Raw genomic sequence first — 25,729 nt, 5'->3', positions numbered from 1 at the left:
TTGTCATTTTTTAAATTTAATTCATTTTAGAACAAGGCTGCAATGTAACAATATGTGGAAAAAGTCAAAGGTTCTGAATACTTTCCCGAATGCAGTGTATAATAGGCGAAACACAGAGAAGATGCCCGCTACAGGTTCACAATGGTGTATGTTGGTGCATAAAGCCGAGAGAGCTATGGGAGTGTTAAGAGTTATTTTGAGTCCAAACTGTTGCAGAAGACTCTTTATTTACCCCCGCCAGCTGTCCTGCTAGGCACCACAATGCCAAGTCCTCATATTTTCCTCAGAGATTAAGCTTGTCCCCTACATGAGAACCCTTATCCAGGTATGTTGAGAATGTTGGAATAAATTTCACTTTTCTGTTTCTAATTTCCTTTGTTACTGCATATATGCACACACCTCTTTATGACAAGTGCCATTTTATCAAGGCTTTTGGATCCTGGAAAATTGTATATTTTTTTGTTTACCTAATATGACTTTCTCTTGGACACCTTCTGAATGACAGGTAACATCTCAATAAACCTGGGCATACCTGGAACTACCCCCTCTCGTTGTCGGAGAGTTAGAGTATGCATTCGGCATCATCTTCAAGAATGATGGCTACACACTTAGTTCTTTTGAGTGCACTGTAACCAGTCGTTTTAAATCTTGTTAATAAAATTCAACCCGATTGTGGGACGCCTCAGTGTGCAATAATTTAGATTAGACCGAACTACACCACAAGCCTGTAAAGTCGTTGTCAGCAATTGATGTTCAAATATAATCCATTGAAACAACTTGTATTGAAATGAAGAAATGTCAGTGCTTTTTCAGCACACGAATAAACCTTTATTCTTGCTTCTGAAAATATACCACAATACTAAAGTGTCTGCTGAGAACAGACATGTAAAACAAGTGTCTATGGAATAAAATGTGTCAAAGTGTAGTTACAAATATTTCTGAACAATAGTTCAACAGTGTCTGCTATGAACAGACATGTAAACAACAAAAGGGTCAAATATAGTGTCAAGAGTGTAGATAGAAATATTTAACAGCAATATAAATATTTCAGAACAATAGTAAAACAGACATGTAAATAACAAAAGTGCATATGGAATCAAATTAAAGTGTCTAGTGTCTGACTTCTGAGATATCTGAACAGAACAAGTTGTTAATTTCACTGTGGTCCCAGTCGTCGTGGTACATATTCGTCATGCGAACTCATGCAGCTGGTGATCGAATTCCTCCCAGAGTTTTGGCGAGAGTTCACCCATAGGTGCCAGGACCCTGTGGGGAGGATGAGAAGAGGGGGGAAATTAGGAGTGTCTGGAGAGTGTGCATGGTGAAGAGGAAAAAAGAAAACAGAAGAGAGGAAAGGAGATCAGAGTAAAGTCTGACATTTTTATTTATTTACCTCTGGGACAAGCTGGTGGCATGGAGCATGATGTTGTCCAGACGGAGTCTGCAGCCCTTTTCTCCATTCTTCTCACACCCCTGCTACTACTGCTGCTGCTCTGTGGCGTCGGTGAGGAGCAAGCCAGTGGAGTAGTTCTCGGAGGTAGGCCCAGGATAGAGTTGCCCAAGTCCTGCATGGAGATTGTTCCTAATTCTACACTGCAACTCAGTGCGGGAGATGGGCTGGGGGCCGGTCACCAGTTAGTACTGGGGACAGAGGTCGTGCTTGGGGCCGGTGAACAGGAAGTGCTGGGGTGCAGAGAACAAAACCAGGTGCCGTCTCCATTCACTGGTGTTTGTTCCTTGAAAATAAAAGTAGAGGGCTATTTAGTACACTTTTCAAAACATTAATTAACATCAAATATCATTTAAACGAGACAACAATAGACTATATAATGTTGCAAACGTTTGAGCAGAGTTGAGTAGGCCTGGCCTAGCTACTCAACTCTGCTCAAATGTTTGCAACATTTTGACTAGCTGGACCTTGCTACCAAACATCGACTTTGGGAAGCTTATGTTTTTCTTTCTATGACAAAATTGTTTAATCAAAAGTTGAAAAGATCTTTAGTTAAGTTGGTTGGCTTGCTTCCCCTGCACGACTAGCCATTAGCCAGCCAAGTAGCTAGCACTAGCTGGCTCGCTATTGTTGGCAAAACATGGCTACCCTTTTCGTTAAACAAACTACAATAAAAAAATACAACATACCCCATCCTTTGGTGAAGATGACATGTTGCTTCACCTGCCGTAAAAGCCAGCAACATTCCTGGAGAAGCCTTTCCACCAGCATCTCCACTGCGGCCCTTGTTTCTTTTCTTTGCCTTGAACTGGTTTCGAACACTTTTTTTTGAACAAGTGGTCGGGTCGGACTCCAGCGTCTCCGCAATCTCCCTCCATGAATTGGCATTTACATGGTAGTGTTTATATAATGCATGGCTAGAATCGTATCAGTCAATCGATGCATGACGTTGTCATTCACCATGCTGAATCCACACGGAGTTTCGGGCTGAATCGAAAAGAAGCACCCCTGCAGTTGACCAATCACAGACAGAGGCGTAGAGAAAAAAAATGTGCGCCCAAATAGCCGACAAAACCCAAACCATAATCCAAAACGTTAAAAATATGCACAAACTGTACCGAACTGTTTCGGGTGGGAAGCATGCGGCTGCCTTAACAGGGACATGCTCGCATTACCTTATCTCTGCAATTTTTTAAACAATTCTTTACAGAAAATATAGAAAATATTAGAACTCCGATTGACAGTAGCTGACACCATACCAGCATTTCTGATCAGGAAGCACGTACGGCAACTCCATGTACGTGAACCCTACTAGACTACTAAAAGAGGTTATGCCTACTGTTTATGCCTACTGTTGGCCCCAACATTCTGTTTATTGTAAATAGCTTCCTGACCTCTGGCTCCTTTCCAGCCTATTTCAGCATGGCGCTGTATTGAATGGCCACCGTTTTGCAAGCTCTGGCCCAACTTCGCTATTTTGTGAAAAATCGTGTGTTTATTTTTAGTCTACTTACACATAAATCTATCCTCTATTATTTCTTACAACCGACAAGAACTCTTGAACATCAGATCTTTAGTTACTTACCCCTATTCTGGCTTCTACATCAGCTAATCTGCCCTGGGCTCTCTCTGTAATTCCAACCCAATTTTCAGGCTACCGAAGAGGAAACCCTGGCGTTACAGAGGCAAGAGAGGGGGGTTCTTGGTGAGATTAAGTCAAAGGGAAACCCTCCATTCTACTGGCACAAGTACTTGATAATATAATGAATTTGCTACCAATGAGACTCTCGGAATTGCAATATTCTTTGCTTTTCAGAAACATGGCTCTCAGACAAGATACCCCCCACGGCTATTCAACTCGGATTCTCAAGGGCCGCACTGGACAGTGGAGTCGGGGAAATCGAGGGGAGAGGGAGGCGTTTGCCTCCTCATCAACTCCAACTGGTGTGGTAATTCCAACACGATGGAAGTGTCAACCCACTGTTCACCCGTCTTGGAATACCTTATGGTCAAATGCCGGCCCTTCTACCTCCCGAGGTAGTTTTCAGCTGTTATCGGGACTGCTGTAAACATTTCACCACAGGACAATAAAAAGAATAAGCTGGCGCTTAAACTGTGCAAGGCTACAAACTATCTGCAATTTTAAGTCGGCATCAATAAGACACTTGATGCCCAACTTTCATCAACACGTCTCCAAAACACTAGGGGCGATTAAATCTTAGACCACTGCTATTCTACCCACAAGCAAGCATACAAGACCCTCCCTCGTCCTCCATTCTGCAAATCAGATCACGACGCCGTACTTTTACTTCCTGTTTACAAGCAAAAGCTGAAACAGGAAGTACCCGCGATTCGCTCCGTTGAGAAATGGTCACCAGAATCAGAGGGTATGCTTCAGGACTGCTTTGCTAGTGCTGATTGGAATATGTTTAATAACTCCACCGATAACGTTGAAGAGTGAACCACCTCAGTCACCGGCTTCAATAGAAAATGCATCGGCTGAGCAAGGGTCATAACACTGCATTGCAGTGCTTGAGGCAAAACTACAGACCCGGGTTTGATCCCAGGTTGTGTCAAAGCCAGCCGTGACCGGGAGGCCCATGAGGCGGCGCACAATTGTCTCAGCTTTGTACGAATTAGGGGAGGGTTTGGCCGGCCAGGAATTCCTTGTCCCATCGCGTTCGGCTCGGGCGATTGTGGAGGCCAGGTCATCTGATGCAGCACTCGATCACTCTCCTTCTTGGTCAAATAGCCCTCAAACAGCCTGGAGGTGTGTTGGGTCATTGTCCTGTTGAAAAACAAATCAGTCCCACTAAGCCCAAACCAGATGGGATGGCGTATCGCTGCAGAATGCTGCGGTAGCCATGCTGGTTAAGTGTGCCTTGAATTCTCAATAAATCACAGACAGCGTCAACAGCAAAGCACCCCCACACAATCACAGCACCTTCTCCATGCTTCACAGTGGGAAGCTTCAGGTATTTCCAGAGGTGTTCGATTGCGTTCAAGTCCAGGCTCTGGCTGGGCCACTCAAGGACATTCAGACATATCCTGAAGGCACTCCTGCGTTGTCTTGGCTGTGTAGTTAGGGTCAATGTCCTGTTGGAAGGCGAACCTTCGCCCAAGTCTGAGGTCCTGAGCACTCTGTAGCAGGTTTTCATCAAAGACCTTTTTACTTTGCTCCGTTAACAATTCCCTCGTCTCCCAGTCCCTGCAGTTGAAAAACATCCCCACAGCATTATGCTGCCACCACCATGCTTCACTGTAGGGATGGTGCCAGGTTCTTCCAGAATGCTTCGCATTCAGGCCAAAGAGTTCAATATTAGTGTCATCAGACCAGAGAATATTGTTTCTCTTTTAGAGGTCGACCGATTATGATTTTTCAACACCAATAATTGGAGGACCAAAAAATATACAAATTGGCCGATTTAAATTTTTTTGTTTGTAATAATGACAATTACAACAATACTGAATGAACACTTATTTTAACTTAATATAATTTAGCCTCAATATAATTTATCCTTATTTGAACCTCAAGTAAATAATGAAACATGTTCAATTTGGTTTAAATAATGCAAAAACAAAGTGTTGGAGAAGAACGTAAAAGTGCAATATGTGCTATGTAAGAAAGCTAACGTTTCAGTTCCTTGCTCAGAACATATGAAAGCTGGTGGTTCCTTTTAACATGAGTCTTCAATATTCCCAGGTAAGAAGTTTTAGGTTGTAGTTATTATAGGAATTATAGGACTATTTCCCTCTATACCATTTGTATTTCATTAACCTTTGACTATTGGATGTTCTTAGGCACTTTAGTATTGCCAGTGTAACAGTATAGCTTCCGTCCCTCTAGTTAGCGCGCGCTAACTAGCTTGCCATTTCACTTCGGTTACACCATCCTAATCTCGGGAGTTGATAGGCTTGAAGTCATAAACAGCGCAATGCTTGACGCACAACGAAGAGCTGCTGGCAAAACGCACTAAAGTGCTGTTTGAATGAATGTTTACGTGCCTGCTTCTGCCTACCACCGCTCAGTCAGATACTTAGATACTTACTTGTATGCTCAATCAGATTATATGCAACGCAGGACACACTAGATAATATCTAGTAATATCATCAACCATGTGTAGTTAACTAGTGATTATGATTGATTGTTCTTTATAAGATAAGTTTAATGCTAGCTAGCAACTTACCTTGGCTTACTGCATTCGCGTAACAGGCAGTCAGTCTCCTTGTGGAGTGATACGAGAGAGAGGCAGGTCGTTATTGCGTTGGACTAGTTAACTGTAAGGTTGCAAGATTGGGTGCCCCGAGCTGACAAGGTGAAAATCTGTCGTTCTGCCCCTGAACAAGTCAGTTAAAACCTCTTGAAGCTAGGGGGCACTATTTTTATGTTTGGAAAAATAACGTTCCCAAAGTAAACGGCCTATTTCTCAGGACCAGATGCTAGAATATGCATATAATTGACAGATTAGGATAGAAAACACTAAAGTTTCCAAAACTGTCAAAATATTGTCTGTGAGTATAACAGAACTGATATTGCAGGCGAAACCCCGAGAAAAATCAAACCAGGAAGTGGCTTCTATTTTGACAAAATCATGTTCCATAGCCTCCCATTGCGCCATTTAAAGGGATATCAACCAGATTCCTTTTCCTATCGCTTCCTCAAGGTGTCAGTCTTCAGACATAGTTTCAGGCTTTTATTTTGAAGAATGAGCGTGAACGACCACATTGCGTAAGTGGATAGGTGGGGGCTCTCACAGTGACTTGTGCGCAAAAGAGAAAGGCAGCCATTGTTACTCCCGGTCCTAGTGAAAAGCCAACTGTCCCGGTTGATATATTATCGAATAGATATTTGAAAAACACCCTGAGGATTGATTATAAAAAACATCTGACATGTTTCTGTGGATATTATGGATATAATTTGCAATTTTTGTCTGCGTTGTCGTGACCGCTCTTTCCGGTGGATTTCTGGGCATAACGCACCAAACTAACGGAGGTATTTGGATACAAAAAATATCTTTATGGAACAAAAGGAACATTTGTTGTCTAACTGGGAGTCTCGTGAGTGAAAACATCTGAAGCTCAAAGGTAAACGATTAATTTGATTGCTTTTCTGATTTTCGTGACCAAGTTACCTGATGCTAAGTGTACTTATTGGTTTGTCGAGCAATCGATAAACTTACACAAACGCTTGTATTGCCTTCGCTGTAAAGTATAATTTCAAAATCTGAGACGACAGGTGGATTAACAAAAGGCTAAGCCTTTTTTTTTTCCCCATCGGCAAATCGGCGCCCAAAAATACCGATTTCCGATTGTTATGAAAACTTGAAATCGGCCCTAATTAATCGGCAATTCCGATTAATCGGTCGACCTCTGAGATAGTTGCAGAGATAGTTGTTCTTCTGGAAGGTTCTCCCATCCCCACATTGGAACTCTAGAGCTCTGTCAGAGTGACCATCGGGTTCTTGGTCACCTCCCTGACAAAGTCCCTTCTCCCCCGATTGCTCAGTTTGGTCGGGCAGCCAGCTCTATGAAGAGTCTTGGTGTTTCCAAACTTCTTCCTTTTAATAATTATGGAGGCCACTGTGACCTTGGGGACCTTCAATGCTGCAGAAATGTTTTGGTACCCTTCACCAGATCAGTGCCTCAACACAATCCTGTCTTGGAGCTCTACGGACAATTCCTTCGACCTAATCAAAACATCTTCATTAGGCTGCCTTTTAAAGATCACTTGTTGGTAGTAGCAAGCAGTGAATGGAAATATTTTTTTCCTCTTTAGTATATATTTTTGTCTAGCTTCTGTATAAAGTATATTATTTGCGTAAAACTGTCTTTTCATTGTCTGTGACCTACCGATGACGTCCTTGTCGTGCTGGGGGATAAGCTCCTTCCAGTTGGCCTGGGCAGGCTGGGCAAAGTTTATGTTGATGAGGCGGTAGCGCGGGGCCTCTAGGTTGGTCTTGAAGGTGAACACTGTGCCCTCATTGGTCACGTACTCGTACTCCGCATCAAAGTTGTCTATCAGCTTCACCCACGGCAACAGGCCTGGAGAAGAAAGAGATACAAGGGGATACAATGAGTGATTTAATGCGAGGCACACAGAGGGCCAATCAACAGATCTGCTTATGGATGGATTTTGCCCATTTAACAAGGTTTTCCCATTGAGCTCAAATGAAGAATATTTTATTTATTTTTTTAGCATGTCGACCATCACACCATGTGTGAATTAATTGTCACGTGTGCATACCATGATGCAGGCCCGGGACCCTCCAGTCTTCAGGGGGCCTGATTGGCGTCACACTTTTGCCCCAGCTAACACACCTGACTCCAATACTCAACTAAACATATTCAGTTAAAAATTGCAATTGCTTTAAAATCAGGTGCGTTTGCTAGGGATGGGGGAAAAGTGACACCAAATCAAATCAGGCCCCGGAGGAATGGAATTGTCCAGGCCTGAATCTAACGTAATTAACCAATTAGTCCAACATAAATTCCCAACCATGTAGATTGACTTCAAATTAAAATGTTTGCTGACAATTATTCACATCAGCAGCCTATGCTTTAGCCTAATGCTCTTCTCTTTTTTTTTACTAGAAAATTATCATGATCCATTGGGTAATTTGTCACTTTCAATGATTAAAATAAACACAGTATGTCAGATTGCATTTTACACCCCCTCCACCCGTCGCCTCAAGATTAATGTTTTGGTTCATAGCACTAGCTGCACCACTGAAGTTTAAAATGAAAAGGACATTTTAAAATGTATTTTGTTGTACTGTTAGATTTCTATCGCTGTTTCAAGTCCAATGGAGTTTGAGCTGCGTGAACCACGAGCAAATTATTTGGATAATTTCACGTTCCCTGTAAGAACCCTGTATAGCAGACCGACGCTGTCATCAACCTACCAAAGGTTGCACCTTAGCAGAAACCTGCATGTCTGCTAGCTTGCCAGCGGTCAATGGGGACCTCGTAAGCAGTTTACAAGCATTTAACAATTTTTGCCATCTATTTTCCAAACTTCAAATAGGTTAAATCACATTGTTAAAATGTTTTAATTCAGTTCCAAAAGCAACAGTCCTGGCTGAGCCCTACAGGCTATGCACACCATGGCCGCTTCATGGTTAAAATTTAGCCAAGCTGTGTCGGTATGCAGCAAATGAGAAAGCACATGATATACAGTGCCTTGCGAAAGTATTCGGCCCCCTTGAACTTTGCGACCTTTTGCCACATTTCAGGCATCAAACATAAAGATATAAAAGTGTATTTTTTTGTGAAGAATCAACAACAAGTGGGACACAATCATGAAGTGGAACGACATTTATTGGATATTTCAAACTTTTTTAACAAATCAAAAACTGAAAAATTGGGCGTGCAAAATTATTCAGCCCCTATACTTTCAGTGCAGCAAACTCTCTCCAGAAGTTCAGTGAGGATCTCTGAATGATCCAATGTTGACCTAAATGACTAATGATGATAAATACAATCCACCTGTGTGTAATCAAGTCTCCGTATAAATGCACCTGCACTGTGATAGACTCAGAGGTCCGTAAAAAGCGCAGAGAGCATCATGAAGAACAAGGAACACACCAGGCAGGTCCGAGATACTGTTGTGAAGAAGTTTAAAGCCGGATTTGGATACAAAAAGATTTCCCAAGCTTTAAACATCCCAAGGAGCACTGTGCAAGCGATAATATTGAAATGGAAGGAGTATCAGACCACTGCAAATCTACCAAGAGCTGGCCGTCCCTCTAAACTTTCAGCTCATACAAGGAGAAGACTGATCAGAGATGCAGCCAAGAGGCCCATGATCACTCTGGATGAACTGCAGAGATCTACAGCTGAGGTGGGAGACTCTGTCCATAGGACAACAATCAGTCGTATATTGCACAAATCTGGCCTTTATGGAAGAGTGGCAAGAAGAAAGCCATTTCTTAAAGATATCCATAAAAAGTGTTGTTTAAAGTTTGCCACAAGCCACCTGGGAGACACACCAAACATGTGGAAGAAGGTGCTCTGGTCAGATGAAACCAAAATTGAACTTTTTGGCAACAATGCAAAACGTTATGTTTGGCGTAAAAGCAACACAGCTCATCACCCTGAACACACCATCCCCACTGTCAAACATGGTGGTGGCAGCATCATGGTTTGGGCCTGCTTTTATTCAGCAGGGACAGGGAAGATGGTTAAAATTGATGGGAAGATGGATGGGGCCAAATACAGGACCATTCTGGAAGAAAACCTGATGGAGACTGCAAAAGACCTGAGACTGGGACGGAGATTTGTCTTCCAACAAGACAATGATCCAAAACATAAAGCAAAATCTACAATGGAATGGTTCAAAAATAAACATATCCAGGTGTTAGAATGGCCAAGTCAAAGTCCAGACCTGAATCCAATCGAGAATCTGTGGAAAGAACTGAAAACTGCTGTTCACAAATGCTCTCCATCCAACCTCACTGAGCTCGAGCTGTTTTGCAAGGAGGAATGGGAAAACATTTCAGTCTCTCGATGTGCAAAACTGATAGAGACATACCCCAAGCGACTTACAGCTGTAATCGCAGCAAAAGGTGGCGCTACAAAGTATTAACTTAAGGGGGCTGAATAATTTTGCACGCCCAATTCTTCAGTTTTTGATTTGTTAAAAAAGTTTGAAATATCCAATAAATGTCGTTCCACTTCATGATTGTGTCCCACTTGTTGTTGATTCTTCACAAAAAAATACAGTTTTATATCTTTATGTTAGATGCCTGAAATGTGGCAAAAGGTCGCAAAGTTCAAGGGGGCCGAATACTTTCGCAAGGCACTGTAAAACAGATCTGCTTGCGGGCCCGGCTCCACGAGGGGGAAAAAAAGGAGCTTAGCCACCTGTGTGCCAACTCAGTTTTAGTTTTATGTCCCAATATAAAAATAGCAAAAAAGTTCAAATGATTGAGTGACTGGGCAGGGGTGCAACCATGGGTGGGCCTGTGAGAGAATTGGGCCACCCACTTGGGAGCAGGGCCCACCCACCACGGAGCCAGGCCCTGCCAATCAGAATAAATGTTTCACTACAAAAGGGCTTTATTACAGACAGAAATACTCCCCAGTTTCATCTAATGTCCAGGTGGCTGGTCTTACACAATCCCGCAGGTAAAGAAGCCAGATGTGAAGGTCCTGGGCTGGCGTGGTTACACGAGGTCAGAGGTTGTGAGGCCGGTTGGACGTATCGCCAAATTCTCTAAAACGACGTTGGAGGCAGCTTATTGTAGAGAAATTAACATTCAATTCTCTGGTAACAGCTTGGGTGGACATTCCTGCAGTGAGCATTCCAATTGCACACTCCCTCAAAACTTGGCACATCTGTGTCATTGCACTGTCCTATCCCATCTGGACAAGAGCAATACCTATGTAAGAATGCTGTTCATTGACTATAGCTCAGCATTCAACACCATTGTACCCTCCAAGCACATCATTAAGCTCGAGGCCCTGGGTATTAGGTCCTGGACTTCCTAACGGGCCACCCCCAGGTGGTGAAGCTAGGAAACAACATCTCCACTTCGCTGATCCTCAACACTGGGGCCCCACAAGGGTGCATGCTCAGCCCCCTCCTGTAATTCCTGTTCACCCATGACTGCATGGCCATGCACGCCTACAACTCAGACGACACAAAAGGAGTAGGCTTGACTACCAACAACGAGACAGCCTGCAGGGAGGAGGGGAGGGCTCTGGGAGTGTGGTGTCAGGAAAATAACCTCACTCATCAACAAAACTAAGAAGATGATTGTGGACTTCAGGAAACAGCAGATGGAGCACCCCCTATCCACAGACAGGACAGCAGTGGAGAAGGTGGAAAGTTAAGTTCCTCTGCGTACATATCACTGACAAACTGAAATGGTCCACCCACACAGACAGTGTGGTGACGGCACAACCACTCCTCTTCAATCTCAGGAACCTGAAGAAATTTGGCTCGTCACCCAAAACCCTCACTTTTACAGATGCACAATTGAGAGCATCCTGTCGGGCTGTATCACCGCCTAGTACGGCAACTACACCGCCCACAACCACAAGGCTCACAAGAGGGTGGTGCGGTCTGCACAACGCATGACCGGGGGCAAACTACCCACTCTCCAGGACACCTACAGTACCCGATGTCACAGGAAGGCCACTGCCTGTTCACCCCGCCATCATCCAGAAGGTGAGGTCAGTACAGCTGGGACAGAGACTGAAAAACAGCTTATCTCAAGGCCATCAGACTATTAAACAGCCATCACTAACACAGAGGCTGCTAATTAGAGATGTATACAAAGCTCTCCCGCGCCCTCCATTTGGCAAATCTGAACATAATTCTATCCTCCCGATTCCTGCTGCAGACAAACAAACAAAAACTAAAGCAGGAAGTACCAGCGACTCGCTCAATATGGAAGTGATCAGATGATGCGGAATCTAAGCTACAGGAGTGTTTTGCTAGCACAGACTGGAGTATGTTCCAGGATTCATCCAATTGCATTGAGGAGTATATCACCTCAGTCGCCGGCTTCATCAATAGGCAGATCAAAGACGTCGTCCCCACAGTGATCGTACATACATATCCCAACCAGAAGCTGTGGATACAGGCAACATCCGCACCGAGCTAAAGGCTAGAGCTGCTGCTTTCAAGGAGCGGGACACTAATCCGGACGCTTTTAAGAAAACCCACTATGCCCTCAGACAAACCATCAAACAGGCAAAACATCAATCCTACTACACCGGCTCTGACGCTCATCAGAAGTGGCTGGGAAAGGGACAAAGGGAAGCACAGTTGTGAGCTGCCCAGTGCCGTAAGCCTATCAGACGAGCTAAATGCCTTTTATGCTAGCTTCGAGGTAAACAACACTGAAGCATGCATGAGAGCCCTAGCTGTTCTGGATGACTGCGTGATCAAGCTCTTCGTAGCTGATGTGAGCAAGACCTTTAAAACAGGACAACATTCACAAGGTCGCAGGGACAATCTCACTCCACACTGCTCTTTCCCACATGGACAAAAGCAACACCTATGTAAGTGTGCGGTTCATTGACTGCAGCTCAGTGTTCAACACCACAGTGCCCACAAAGCTCATTACTAAGCTAAGGATCCTAGGACTAAACACTTCCCTGTGACGGGCCGCCCCCAGGTGGTAAGGGTAGGCAAGAACACATCTGCCACGTTGATCCTCAACACTGGAGACCCTCAGGGGTGCGTGCTTAGTTCTCTCCTGTCCACCATCATTACATTTACTAACTACACAACAGACCTGATCACCGACAACAATGAGACAGCCTATAGGGAGGTGGTCAGAGACCTGGTGTCAGGACAACAACCTCTCCCTCAACGTGAGTAAGACGAAGGAGCTGATGGTGTACTACAGGAAAAGGAGAGCCGAATACACTCCCATTCACATCAACGTGGAAGCAGTGGAGCCGGTCGAGAGTTAAGTTCCTTGGTGTCCACATCACCAACAACTATAATGGTCCAAACTAGAGGTCGACCGATTATGACTTTTCAACGCCGACACCGATTATTGGAGGACCAAAAAAGCCGATACCGATTAATCGGCCATTTTTTTTTTTTTGTAATGGTGACAATTACAACAATACTGAATTAACACTTATTTTAACTTAATATAAAACATAAATAAAATCAATTTAGCCTCAAATAAATAATGAAACATGTTAAACTTGGTTTAAATAATGCAAAAACAAAGTGTTGGAGAAGAAAGTAATATGTGCCATGTAAAAATGTGTGCCATGTAAAATATGTGCCATGTAAAAAAGATAACGTTTAAGTTCCTTGCTCAGAACATGAGAACATATGAAAGTTGGTGCTTCCTTTTAACATGAGACTTCAATAATCGAAGGTAAGAGGTTTTAGGTTGTAGTTAATATAGTATTTATAGGACTCTCTCTCTCTCTCTCTCTCTACCATTTGTATTTTATATACCTTTGACTTATAGGCACTATTGTATTGCCAGTGTAACAGTATAGCTTCCGTCCCCCTCCTCGCCCCTACCTGGGCTCGAACCAGGAACACGTCGACAACAGCCACACTCGAAGCATCGTTACCCATCACTCCACAAAAGCCACGGCCCTTGCAGCGCAAGGGGAATAACTACTACAAATCTAAAAGCGAGTGACGTTTGAAACAGTATTAGCGCACACCCAGCTAAACTAGCTAGCCATTTAACATGGGTTACACCAGCCATTAGGCTGATAGGCTTGAAGTCATAAACAGCACTGTGCTTGCGAAGAGCTGCTGGCAAAATGCACGAAAGTGCTGTTTGAATGAATGATTACGGGCCTGCTGCTGCTCAGTCAGACTGCTCTATCAAATCAGACTTAATTATAACACACAGAAATGTATGATAATAATATGATCGAATCCGGAAACTATTATTTTTAAAACAAAACGTTTATTATTTCAGTGAAATACGGAACCGTTCGGTATTTTATCTAACGGGTGGCATCCCTAAGTCTAAATATTCTTGTTACATTGCACAACCATTAATGTATGTCATAATTACATAAAATTCTGGCAAATTAGTTCGCAATGAGCCAGGCAGCCCAAACTGTTGCATATACCCTGACTCTACGTGCAATGAACTCAAGAGAAATGACACAATTTCACCTGGTTAATATTGCCTGCTAAACTGGATTAGTAGTTATATCTAGTGATTATGATTGATTGTTTTTATAAGTTTAATGCTAGCTAGCAATTTACCTTGGCTTCTACTGCATTTGCCTAACAGGCAGCCTACTCATGGAGTGCAATGGTTAAAGCGTTGGACTACTTAACTGTGCGGTTGCAAGATTGGAACCCCTGAGCTGACACGGTGAAAATCTGTCGTTCTGCCCCTGAACAAGGCAGTTAACCCACAGTTTCTAGTCATTGAAAATAAGAACGTGTTCTTAACTGACTTGCCTAGTCAAATAAAAAGGTATAAAAAAATACCGATTTCCGATTGTTATGAAAACTTGAAATCGTCCCTAATTAATCGGCCATTCCGATTAATCGGTCGACCTCTAGTCCAAACACACCCAGACAATTGTGAAGAGGGCACGAAAACTCATTTCCCCCCTCAGGAGACTGAAAAGATTTGGCGTGTGTCCCCAGATCCTAAAAAAGTTCTACAGCTGCATCAGAGAGCATCCTGACCGGTCGCATCACCGCCTGGTATGGTGACACTGCTCGGCATCTGACTACAAGGTGCTACAGAGGGTAGTGCGTACGGCCAAGTAGATTACTGGGGCCAACCTTCCTGCCATTTAGGACCTATATACCAGGCGGTGTCAGAGGAAGGCCCTAAAAATTGTCAAAGACTCCAGAGGCCCTAGTCATAGACTGTTCTCTCTGCTACCACATGGAAAGCAGTACCAGAGCACAAAGTCTAGGTTCAAAAGGCTCCTTAACAGCTTCTATCCTGAAGCCATAAGACTGATAAACAATTAATCAAATTGCTACCCAGACTATTTGCATTGACCCGTTTTTTTACGCTGCTGCTACTCGCTGTTTATTATCTATGCATAGTCACTTCACCCCTACCTACATGTACAAATGACCTCAACTAACCTGTACCCCCGCACGACTCTGTACCAGTACCCCATGTATATAGCCTCGTTGTTATTGTATTGTTACTTTTTATTTAAAAAAATGTACTTTAGTTTTATATTTTCATAACTATTTCTTGAACTGCATTGTTGGTTAAGGAAGCTACAGAAAGCTTCCGGGGAACCATCGTTTTGGACGAGGGTACTTGTGATTATTAATTTATTATGAAGGCAAGGGGTACCTGTGATGCCCTGAGGAGTGGTTTGGAGGTCGCAGTACCACAGCCGGTTGACCGGGTCACAGCCCTCCCTGATGGACAGCAGCACATAGCGTCCGTCATCGGACACCTGGAGAGAGCGACACTGGTCAAGCACTCTGACCACAAAAGTCTTCCGCTAACCCAAATAAAATACCAGAGAAATTGCTAACAGCAAAATTGTGTAGAGGGGAAAAGGATTGGCATAGATGTGAAATGAACAGAAAACATTACTTACATTAAAGATAACGACATTACTCAAATGTCATTTCTGCTTCAGTGCCTATTAAAGCTTAGAACCAAGTCAAGCACCCACCTGTCTGTTGAGGAGCGTTTAAGTAATAGTGACTCCATCCTACCTCGACACCGCTCATCCACTTGGGGTGGTCGGAGAACTCAGCACATAGGCAGTCCTGGGACTGGGGGGTCCCCAGCACGTGAAAGTAGAGCTTCTGGTGCAGGTTGGTGGACGTCTCCGTGCCTAGAGGAGAGAGAGACGTTAATGTACCATGTCTGCCCCATTGTGGCAATGGGAGATCCCTAACATATTATAAAACACGCAACGATTTTACTGAGTTACAGTTCTTGTAAGGAAATCAGTCAATTGAAAACAATTCATTAGGCCCTAATCACGACTGGGAATACAGATACGCATCTGTTGTTCACAGATCGAGGCTTGGATCAGAAAACCAGTCAGTATCTAGTGTGACCATTTACTTCATGCAGCGTGACATCTCCTTCCCATAGAGTTGATCAGGCTGTTGATTGTGGCCCACTCCTCTTCAATTGCTGTGCAAAGTTGCTGGATATTGGTGGGAACTGGAACACGCTGTCGTACACGTGACCTATTGAGCATGTTTGGGATTCTCTGGATCGACATCTGGTGATTATGCAGCCAAAGGAAGAAATGTGACATTTTCAGCTTCCAGAAGTTGTGTACAGATCCTTCCGACATGGGGCCGTGCATTATAATGCTGAAACATGAGGTGATGACTGCGAATGAATGGTAAGACAATGAGCCTTAGGACTTCGTTGCGTATCTCCGTGCATTTAAATTGTCATCACTAAAATGCAATTGTGTTCATTGTCTGTAGCTTACGCCTGCCCATACCCCCACCGCGGGGCACTCTGTTCACAACGTTGACATCAGCAAATTGCGCGTCCACACGAGGCCATACAAGTGGTCTGCGATTGTAAGGCCAGTTGGATGTACTGCCAAACAAAAAAACGGAGGCGGCTTATGGTAGAGAAATGAACATTCAAGTCTCTGGCAACAGCTTGGGTGGACATTACTGCAGTCAGCATACCAATTGCATGCTCCCACATTTTAGTGGCCTTTTATTGTCCCAACGCAAGGTGCTGTTTAAATCGGCTTCTCAGGTGGATGGATTACCTTGGCAAAGGATAAATGCTCACTAACTGGGATGTAAACTAATTTGTGCATAAAAATGGAGAGAAATTGGCTTTGTGCATTTTGAACATTTCTGCGAGCTTTAATTTCAAGTCAAGATACATGGGACCCACACTTTACATGTTGCGTTTATATTTTTGTTCAGTGTGCGTCTACGTAGCCAAGATGCTCACCGTCGCTCTTGCCCTCCTGCATGGGGTAAGAGTTGTAGAAGAGGCCCTTGCCGTCGTGGGTCCAGGACATGCAGCTGAACTTAACCCTCTCTAGTTTGTCCTTGAGGGCGACAGCCCCCTCCACCTGCAGGAAGTGCATCTCCACCCAGTCCGAGCCGCTGGCGCTGGTACCATACGCCAGGTATTCGCCATCCTCCGAGAACGCATAGCCTGAGGATTGACAGAACCTGATTTAAAGCCTTTATTTAACCAAGTAAGACTTTTATAGTGAAGACATTACAGGAGACACTGGAAAGCAGGGTCACAATGAGTTAACCTATGCCAGGATTCCCCGACGTATGGTCCACAGACAAAATTTGGTCGACAGGTGAAGTTCTCTCGACATACAGTACCAGTCAGAAGTTTGGACACACCTACTCATTACAGGGTTTCTTTACTTCTACAATGTAGAATAATAGTGAAGATATCAACACTATGAAACATATGGAATCATGTAGTAAACAAAAAAAGTGTTAAATCAAAGTATTTGTATCTTTTTTTTAATTTTTTTTTATCTTCAAAGTAGCCACCCTTTGCCTTGATGTCAGCTTTGCAGACTTGGCACTCTCTCAACCAGCTTCATGAGGTCGTCACCTGGAACGCATTTCAATTAAGAGTGTGCCTTGTTAAAATTACATTTGTGGAATTTCTTTCCTTAATGTGTTTGAGCCAAATCAGTTGTGTTGTGACAAGGTAGAGTAGTATACAGAAGAAGTCCAAATTTAGGCAAGAACAGCTCAAATAAGCAAAGATAAAGGACAGTCAAGCATTACTTTAAGACATTAAAGGTCAGTCAATCTGGAAAATTAAGAACTTTGAAAGTTTCTTCAAGTGCAGTCGCAAAAACCATCAAGCGCTATGAAACTGGCTCTCATGAGGACTGCCACAGGAAAGGAAGACAGAGTTACCTCATTAGAGTTGCCAGCCTCAGAAATCAAAGCCCAAATAACTCCTTCACAGAGTTCAAGTAACAGACACAACATCAACTGTTCAGAGGAGACTGCATGAAATCAGGCCTTCATGGTTGAATTGCTGCAAAGAAACCACTACTAAAGGACACCAATAAGAAGAAGAGAGCTGCCTGGGCCAAGAAACACGAGCAATGGATATTACACTGGTGGAAATCTGTCCTTTGTTCTGATGAGTCCAAATTTGATTTTAGGTTCCAACCGCCATGTCTTTCTGAGACACAGAGTAGCTGAACGGATGATCTCCGCATGTGTGGTTCCACCGTGAAGCATGGAGGTGGTGGTGTGATGGCATGTGGGTGATTTGCTGGTGGAACTGTCAGTGATTGATTTAGAATTCAAGGCACACTAAACCAGCATTGCTACCACAGCATTCTGCATCGATACGTCATCCCATCTGGCTTGCGCTTATCATTTGTTTTACAACAGGACAATGATCAAACACACCTCCAGGCTGTGTAAGGGCTATTTGACCAAGAAGGAGAGTGATGAAGTGCTGCATCAGATTACCTGGCCTCCACAATCACCCAAATTCAACCCAATTGAGATGGTTTGGGATGAGTTGGACCGCAGAGTGAAGGAACCGCAGAGTGAAGGAAAAGCATTCCAAGTGAAGCTGGTTGAGAAAATGCCAAGAGTGTGCTAAGCTGTCATCAAGGCAAAGGGTGGCTACTTTGAAGGAACTTAAACAAATAAATATTTTACATTTAACAGTTTTTTTGGTTACTACATGATTCCATGTGTTATTTCATAGTTAATGTCTTAACTGTTATTCTACAATGTTAAAAATGGTTAAAATAAATTAAAAACCTGGAATGAGTAGGTGTCCAAACCTTTGACTGGTACTATAACACACACTGCATTCAGAAAGTATTTAGACCCTTGGCTTTTTCCACTTTGTTACATTATAGCCGTATTCTAAAATTAATTAAATGTTTTTCTCGTCACACTAGACACAATACCCCATAATGACAAAGTGAACAGGTTTAGATATTATTGCAAATGTATTAAATTTAAACAGAAATAACTTATTTACATAAGTATTCATACCCTTTGGTATGAGTATCAAATTTGAGCTAAGGTGAGCTCAAATATTGATGTTTTGTTCCCCGAGCCACTTAGTTATCACTTTTGCCTTATGGCAAGGTGCTCCATCATGCTGGAAAAAGCTTTGTTCGTCACCAAACTGTTCCTGGATGGTTGGGAGAAGTTGGTCTCGGAGGATGTGTTGGTAACATTCTTTATTCATTGCTGTGTTCTTAGGCAAAATTGTGATTGAGCCCACTCCCTTGGCTGAGAAGCAACCCCACACATGAACGGTCTCAGGATGCTTTACTGTTGGCATGACACAGGACTGATAGTAGCACTCACCTCGTCTTCTCCGGACAAGCTTTTTTCCGGATGCCCCAAACAATTGAGAAAATGACTTTACCCCAGTACTCAGCAGTCCAATCCCTGTACCTTTTGCAAAATATCAGTCTGTCCATTATGTTTATCCTGCAGAGAAGTGGCTTCTTTGCTGCCCTTCATGACACCAGGCCATCCTCCAAAATGTTTCACCTCACTGTGCGTGCAGATGCACTCACACCTGCCTGCTGCCATTCCTGAGCAAGCTCTGTTCAGGTGGAGGCCCAATCCAGCAGCTGAATCAACTTCAGGAGACGGTCCTGGCGCTTGCTGGACTTTCTTGGGCGCACTGAAGCCTTCTTCACAACAATTGAACTGCTCTCCTTGAAGTTCTTGATGATCCGATAAATGGTTGATTTAGGTGCAATCTTACTGGCAGCAATATCCTTGCCTGTGAAGCCCTTTCTGTGCAAAGCAATGATGACGGCATGTGTTTCCTTGCAGGTAACCATGTTTGACAGAGGAAGAACAGAGATTCCAAGCACCACCCTCCTTTTGAAGCTTCCAGTCTGTTATTCGAACTCAATCAGCATGACAGAGTGATCTCCAGTCTTGTCCTCATCAACACTCACACCTGTGTTAATGAGAGAATCACTGACATAATGTCAGCTGGTCTTTTTGTGGCAGGGCTGAAATGCAGTGGAAACGTTTTTTGGGGATTCAGTTCATTTGCATGACAAAGAGGGACTTTGCAATTAATTTGATCACTCTTCATAACATTCTGGAATATATGCAAATTGTCATCATACAAACTGAGGCAGCAGATTTTGTGAAAATGAATATTTGTGTCATTCTCAAAACTTTTGGCCACGACTGTACACACAATACCATATAACGAAGTGAAAACACTTTTTTTTCTACAAATGTCGCAAATCTATTACATAAAATACAGAAATCTAATTTACGTAACTATTCACACCCCTGAGCCAGTACTTCATACAAGCAACTTTGGCAGTGAATATAGCTGTTAGGCTATCATTTTTTAGTCCAAGAGATTTCCACACCTGGATTGTGCAACATTTGCCCATTATTATTTTCTAAATTCTTCAAGCTCTGTCAAATTGGTTGTTGATCATTGCTAGACAACCATTTTCAGGTCATTCCAAAGATTTCAGAAGATTTAAGTCAGAATTGTAACTCGGCCACTCAGGAACATTTAGGGTCTTGTGGTAAGCAACTCCAGTGTATATTTGGCCTTGTGTTTTAGTTTATTGTCCTGCTGAAAGGTGAATACATCTCCCACTGTCTGGTGAAAAGCAGACAACCAGGTTTTCCTTTAGGATTTTGCCTGTGCTTAGCTCCATTCTGAAAAACTCCCTAGTCCTTAATGATTACAAGCACACCCATAATATGATGCAGCTACCACAACCCTTGAAAATATGGAGAGTGGTACTCAGTAACATGTTCTATTGGATTTGCCCCAAACATAACACTTTGTATTCAGGACAAAAAGTTAATTGCTTTGCCACATATTTTGCAGTATTACTTTCAGTGCCTTGCTGTAAACAGGATGCTTTGGAATATGTTTAATTCTGTACAGGCTCTCTTTTCACTGTCAATTAGGTTAGTATTGTGGAGCAATTACAATGTTGTTGATCCATCTTCAGTTTTATCCCATCACAGCCATTAAACTCTGTTTTAAAGTCAGCATTGGCCAAACTGAAATCCATGAGCAGTTTCCTTCCTCCCTGGCAACTGAGTTAGGAAGGACGCCTGTATCTTTGTATTGACTGGGTGTATTGATACATCATCCAAAGTGTAATTAATATTTCACAATACTCAACGGGATGTTCAATGTCTTTTTCCCCCCTTTTTACACATACATCTACCAATAGGTGCCCTTCTTTGTGAGGCATTGGAAAACCTCCCTGGTCTATGTGGTTGAATCTGTGTTTGAAATTCACTGCTCAAATGAGGGACCTTACATAATTTAGTGTGTTGGGTACAGAGATGAGGTAGTGATTAAAATAAAATGTTAAACACAATTACTGCACAAATACTGAATCCATGCAATGTATGACTTTAGGCAGTGTTTACTCCTGAAGTTATATAAGCCTGCCATAACAAAAGGGGTTGAATACTTATTAACTCAAGAGATTTCAGCTTTTCATTTTTAATTAACTTGTAAAAATGTCCAAAAACACAATTCCACTTTTGACATTATGGGGTATTGTGTGTAGGCCAGTGACAAATCTCAAATGAATCCATTTTAAATTTAAATTCAGGCTGTAGCAAAACAAAATGTGGAAAAAGTCAAGGGGTGTGAATACTTTCTGAATACACATCATATAGCCTTGCATGTCCGGCTAGACAACATAGTACACAGTCAGCGACACACATTGATTGTTAATAGAGAATATATCATGAAGACAATGGCCATCTGTATAGTATTGTCAATAAAGAAAGTATTCTACACAAATGTGTTTTAAATATTAATATTGTTTGTACACATTTCAGTCCCCCACCTTGTAAAGCAACAGTCCCATCCTCAGAGAAAGTGTTTGGGTCCAGAAAGACTGTGGGCTCTGCCTCCAGGCTCTCCTGAACATACATCACACTCTGGTTCTGGAGACCAGTGTTGTAGAAGTGGAAATACCTGCAGAGGGGGCCAGGAATGTGAGCCAGACATCAATAGAACCGCACTACCCAGTATTCCAAGAGACAAGTCCCCCTGAGCCTCTCAGGGCGTTGTCACACAGTTGAGCTACAGTTCGAATCAGAGATTGCCTATTTGTTATTATTTACATTTTAGTTTGTTTGACATTTTGTGAAACCTACCAAACTAAAATTTCTAAACAACACCACGTGTCCATGCATGTCTTTTGTTAAATCCATTTATGATTATCATGAAGCATCACTTGTGTGTCCCAATCTTCATATTACTTTCACTTTGATCTTTCAACATGCAGCAGGAAACAGAGAAAGATGCTCTAACTCCGACGTGAATAGGCTATATTCAAAAGCCTATAACCCCGGTATAGCCCTCGTCTCCCCTAATCTGCATAGGATGCTCTCAAATGCGCAGCTACTCACAGAATGTTTCAGGGATCTCAAGTTATGATGCTGTGTGCATTTAGTCAAATGCTCGCAGTCAAACAACCAATAATAGCGCTCGACTCTGGTAATTTTTCTTTCTCCCCAGCAGCGAACTGCACCAGGGTTCGAATTGAATCGGACCACTACTACCCTTTTTGAGCGAACCATGGTGGGTTGTTTAGTGCGTTTCTGAGTGCAGTGTTCACACCAGTCCAAACAAAGCAAAATAAGGGGGTAAGTGCTCTGAAAAAAAATGCACCAAACCAATTTGATGGAAAGCCACCTTCAAGGTGCAGCTAGATTGTGTTCACAAGAAACCAAACTGGGAGGGCCTACTTGGGGTGTGGTCATTATTTTTAACAAAAAAACATTTTGAAGCAGAATCATTTTTCTATTTGACAAATGCAGCTAGGTCCCTGCGCCATTTGATAGTTTGCGTCTGTTGGGTTTCTAGTGAATAAACCTCTGGAGCTGTCCAATAAGAAATGCTCATTTTTATTTTTCTGTTGCAGAACATTTAAGACATGTTCTGTTACATGCCCTAATGAACATGACCCTGTGTTTTTGGGTGCAGCAAAAGTCCTCAAAACTCCCACACCTTGACCTAGACAGCAGATCCGACCTGCTTGCTTACAAATGCACTAGGGTCGGAATGACTGCTGTGGACATTTTTCCAGAAAACTAACAGTCATTCAATATTCTCAGTGTACCAGTTGGGATAATGGGACACCTTTCTCACCCCTAGAATGAGGGACATTTTCCAAGCCATATCTGCAGTTTCTTAATTTACAAAGGATGGCTGTCTGACCCTAGTGTAGCTGTAAGCAAGCGGGTCAAATGTGCTCGCTAACCTTGACCCAACCCTACTCCTCTCACCTACTCCCCCTCTTGAAGGGGCAGCTGTATTTGGGGTAGTCGTAGAGCTCCGTCATGCGCTCCTTGAACAGGTCTCGCACCTCACAGCGCTCCAAGTAGGGCAGTGTCAGCTGGTTCTGAGCATTGACAAAAGCCTGGGAAGAAACAATACATATCAACATCAATGCAATGACCACTAATTCACAGGTGGTGGTGCTGGTTGCAACCTTACCTACTGTGTCAGTAGCCTATGTCAATAGCTGCTGGACATTTTTGGTAGATGTGCTGAGTTGGTGACTCAAATTAATTTCATTTTTTTCCCCCCCTTGATTGTGGGGGGGGGGGGGGAGTTGGCAGTGGCACATTCTACAGTGACCAACTCAGCTAACTTTACTATACCTTGATAAAAGTAATAACATACAAATTAATGTGAATTTCATCAGAATTGAAAATATTGACCCCGACTAAGGACTCCCTGACCGAAATCAACTGGTAACGTTGCGATAACATTCCTTCAACCAGTGTTGAATTAATGGCAAATGGGCGTTTACCTGCGTCTTTTCGCTGTCTGGGTCTTCCAGCCAACTGTACGGGTCTGGAATCTTATTGCCATGGTAGTCGTCCACCTGTGAGAAATAACAAGCAGGTGAAATCCATAATGTGCGGCAGCAGTCACCCAACAACTTTGATCATTTGCTGCTGGATGTTATGCGATAACATGACAGCGCTAAGGTTAGCTTGCTAGCTAGCCAGCCTATGCAAAAGCTTTGCTAGCAGCTAGCTAACATGAGACAAAGCCAACAAAAGGCGAACGAAGCCGAGCTAACGTTAGCTGGCTGGCTGACTCATTCATTCATTTGAGGTTTGGTTATCCATGCCGGTAACATTAGCCTACAAGCTAACAGTTAGCTAGCCGATGTTCATTTGTTAGCTCGCGAACTCGGTTCATAGCTAGCAATGTGCATGTGTTCAAATGCCAACTAATTTTAGTAGCCTCAAACTATCTAAATAAACAAAGAGCGCTAGCTAGTTAGCATGTACCGGTACATGGCAAGCTAGCAAGTGGCTAGCTCCTCCCCATTGCCTTGGAAGCGACATGACAAGCTAGCCTGTTACTTACAACTGCCTCGTCACGGTAAGCATTTGGGTACTGGAAAGACATTTTAGAAGTGACTGTTCTTGAATTCCGTAATAAGAAAAGTTGTGTCAAAGACTTAAATAATTGTTTGGATAGGACTTTCTGGACCCGTCCAAACATCAACTTCTTCTTAAAATGTCTTACTCTTCTTCAATGATTTATTGACAGACTACATCCCAAAAGTTGTATTGCCGCCACCTATTGGGTGGGGTAAAAATTAAAATACTCTAACAAAAATATATACAAAATAATAATAATATAACAACAAGAAAATTATAATAATTTCCACATATTAGCCTCAAAAAACGAAACAAAAGTCAATGCACTCCTTCACTTAGTCAAATGTACTCAGATCCCTACACAGGCTCTGGGGCCTGAGAGGGGGAAGCATCTTCAAATCAAATTAAATCAAACTTCAAATCAAAGTTTATTTGTCACGTGCGCCGAATACAACAGGTGTAGACCTTACAGTGAAATGCTTACTTACAGGCTCTAACCAATAGTGCAGGAAAAAAAGGTATGTGTGCGTGTGTGTGTGTGTAGGTAAGTAAATAAATAAAACAACAGTAAAAATACATTTGAAAATAAGAGTAGCAAGGCTATGTACAGACACCGGTTAGTCAGGCTGATTAAGGTAGTATGTAGATATGGTTAAATTGACTATGCATATATGATGAACAGAGAGTAGCAGTAGCATAAAGAGGGGTTGGTTGGTGGTGGGTAGCGGGACACAATGCAGATAGCCCAGTTAGCCTATGTGCGGGAGCACTGGTTGGTCGGGCCAATTGAGGTAGTATGTACATGGATATATGGTTAAAATGACTATGCATATAAGTTAAACAGAGAGTAGCAGCAGCGTAAAAGAGGGGTTGGGAGGGGGCACACAAAGCAAATAGTCTGGGTAACCATTTGGTTACCCGTTCAGGAGTCTTATGGCTTGGGGGTAAAAACTGTTGAGAAGTCTTTTTGTCTTATACTTGGCACTCCGGTACCGCTTGCCATGCGGTAGTAGAGAGAACAGTCTATGACTGGGGTGGCTGGGGTCTTTGACAATTTTTAGGGCCTTCCTCTGACACCGCCTGGTGTAGAGGTCCTGGATTGCAGGCAGCTTTGCCCCAGTGATGTATTGGGCCGTACGCACCACCCTCTGAAGTGCCTTGCGGTCAGAGGCCTAGCAATTGCCGTACCAGGCAGTGATGCAACCGGTCAGGATGCTCTCGATGTTGCAGCTGTAGAACCTTTTGAGGATCTCAGGACCCATGCCAAATCTTTTTAGTTTCCTGAGGGGGAATAGGCTTTGTTGTGCCCTCTTCATGACTGTCTTGGTGTGTTTGGACCATTCTAGTTTGTTGGTGATGTGGACACCAAGGAATTTGACGTTCTCAATCTGCTTCACTACAGCCCCGTCGATGAGAATGGGGACGTGCTTGATGCTCCTTTTCCTGTAGTCCACAAATAT

The 25,729-nt window shown here is 43.1% G+C and overlaps 1 protein-coding gene and 1 long non-coding RNA gene across 2 annotated transcripts in view; both read right to left on the bottom strand.

Annotated features, from left to right (window-relative positions):
• The window catches only part of ppce (Prolyl endopeptidase), a 50,234-nt gene extending 25,809 nt beyond the window's left edge, over nt 1–24,425 (bottom strand). The window contains 5 exon segments of the mRNA NM_001165076.2: nt 16,854–17,037; nt 21,707–21,837; nt 23,154–23,287; nt 23,684–23,758; nt 24,253–24,425. Of these exon segments, the coding sequence (NP_001158548.1) occupies nt 16,854–17,037; nt 21,707–21,837; nt 23,154–23,287; nt 23,684–23,758; nt 24,253–24,390 (662 nt within the window). The 5' untranslated portion in view covers nt 24,391–24,425.
• Nucleotides 1–25,729, bottom strand: part of LOC149984078 (uncharacterized) — a 466,287-nt gene that overhangs the window by 370,351 nt on the left and 70,207 nt on the right. The window lies entirely within an intron of this gene.

The sequence above is a fragment of the Oncorhynchus mykiss genome, chromosome 4, assembly GCF_057628025.1.
Source record: "Oncorhynchus mykiss isolate SJ-2025 chromosome 4, ASM5762802v1, whole genome shotgun sequence".
NCBI lineage: Eukaryota > Metazoa > Chordata > Actinopteri > Salmoniformes > Salmonidae > Oncorhynchus > Oncorhynchus mykiss.
This window is presented reverse-complemented; position numbering and strand designations above follow the sequence as displayed.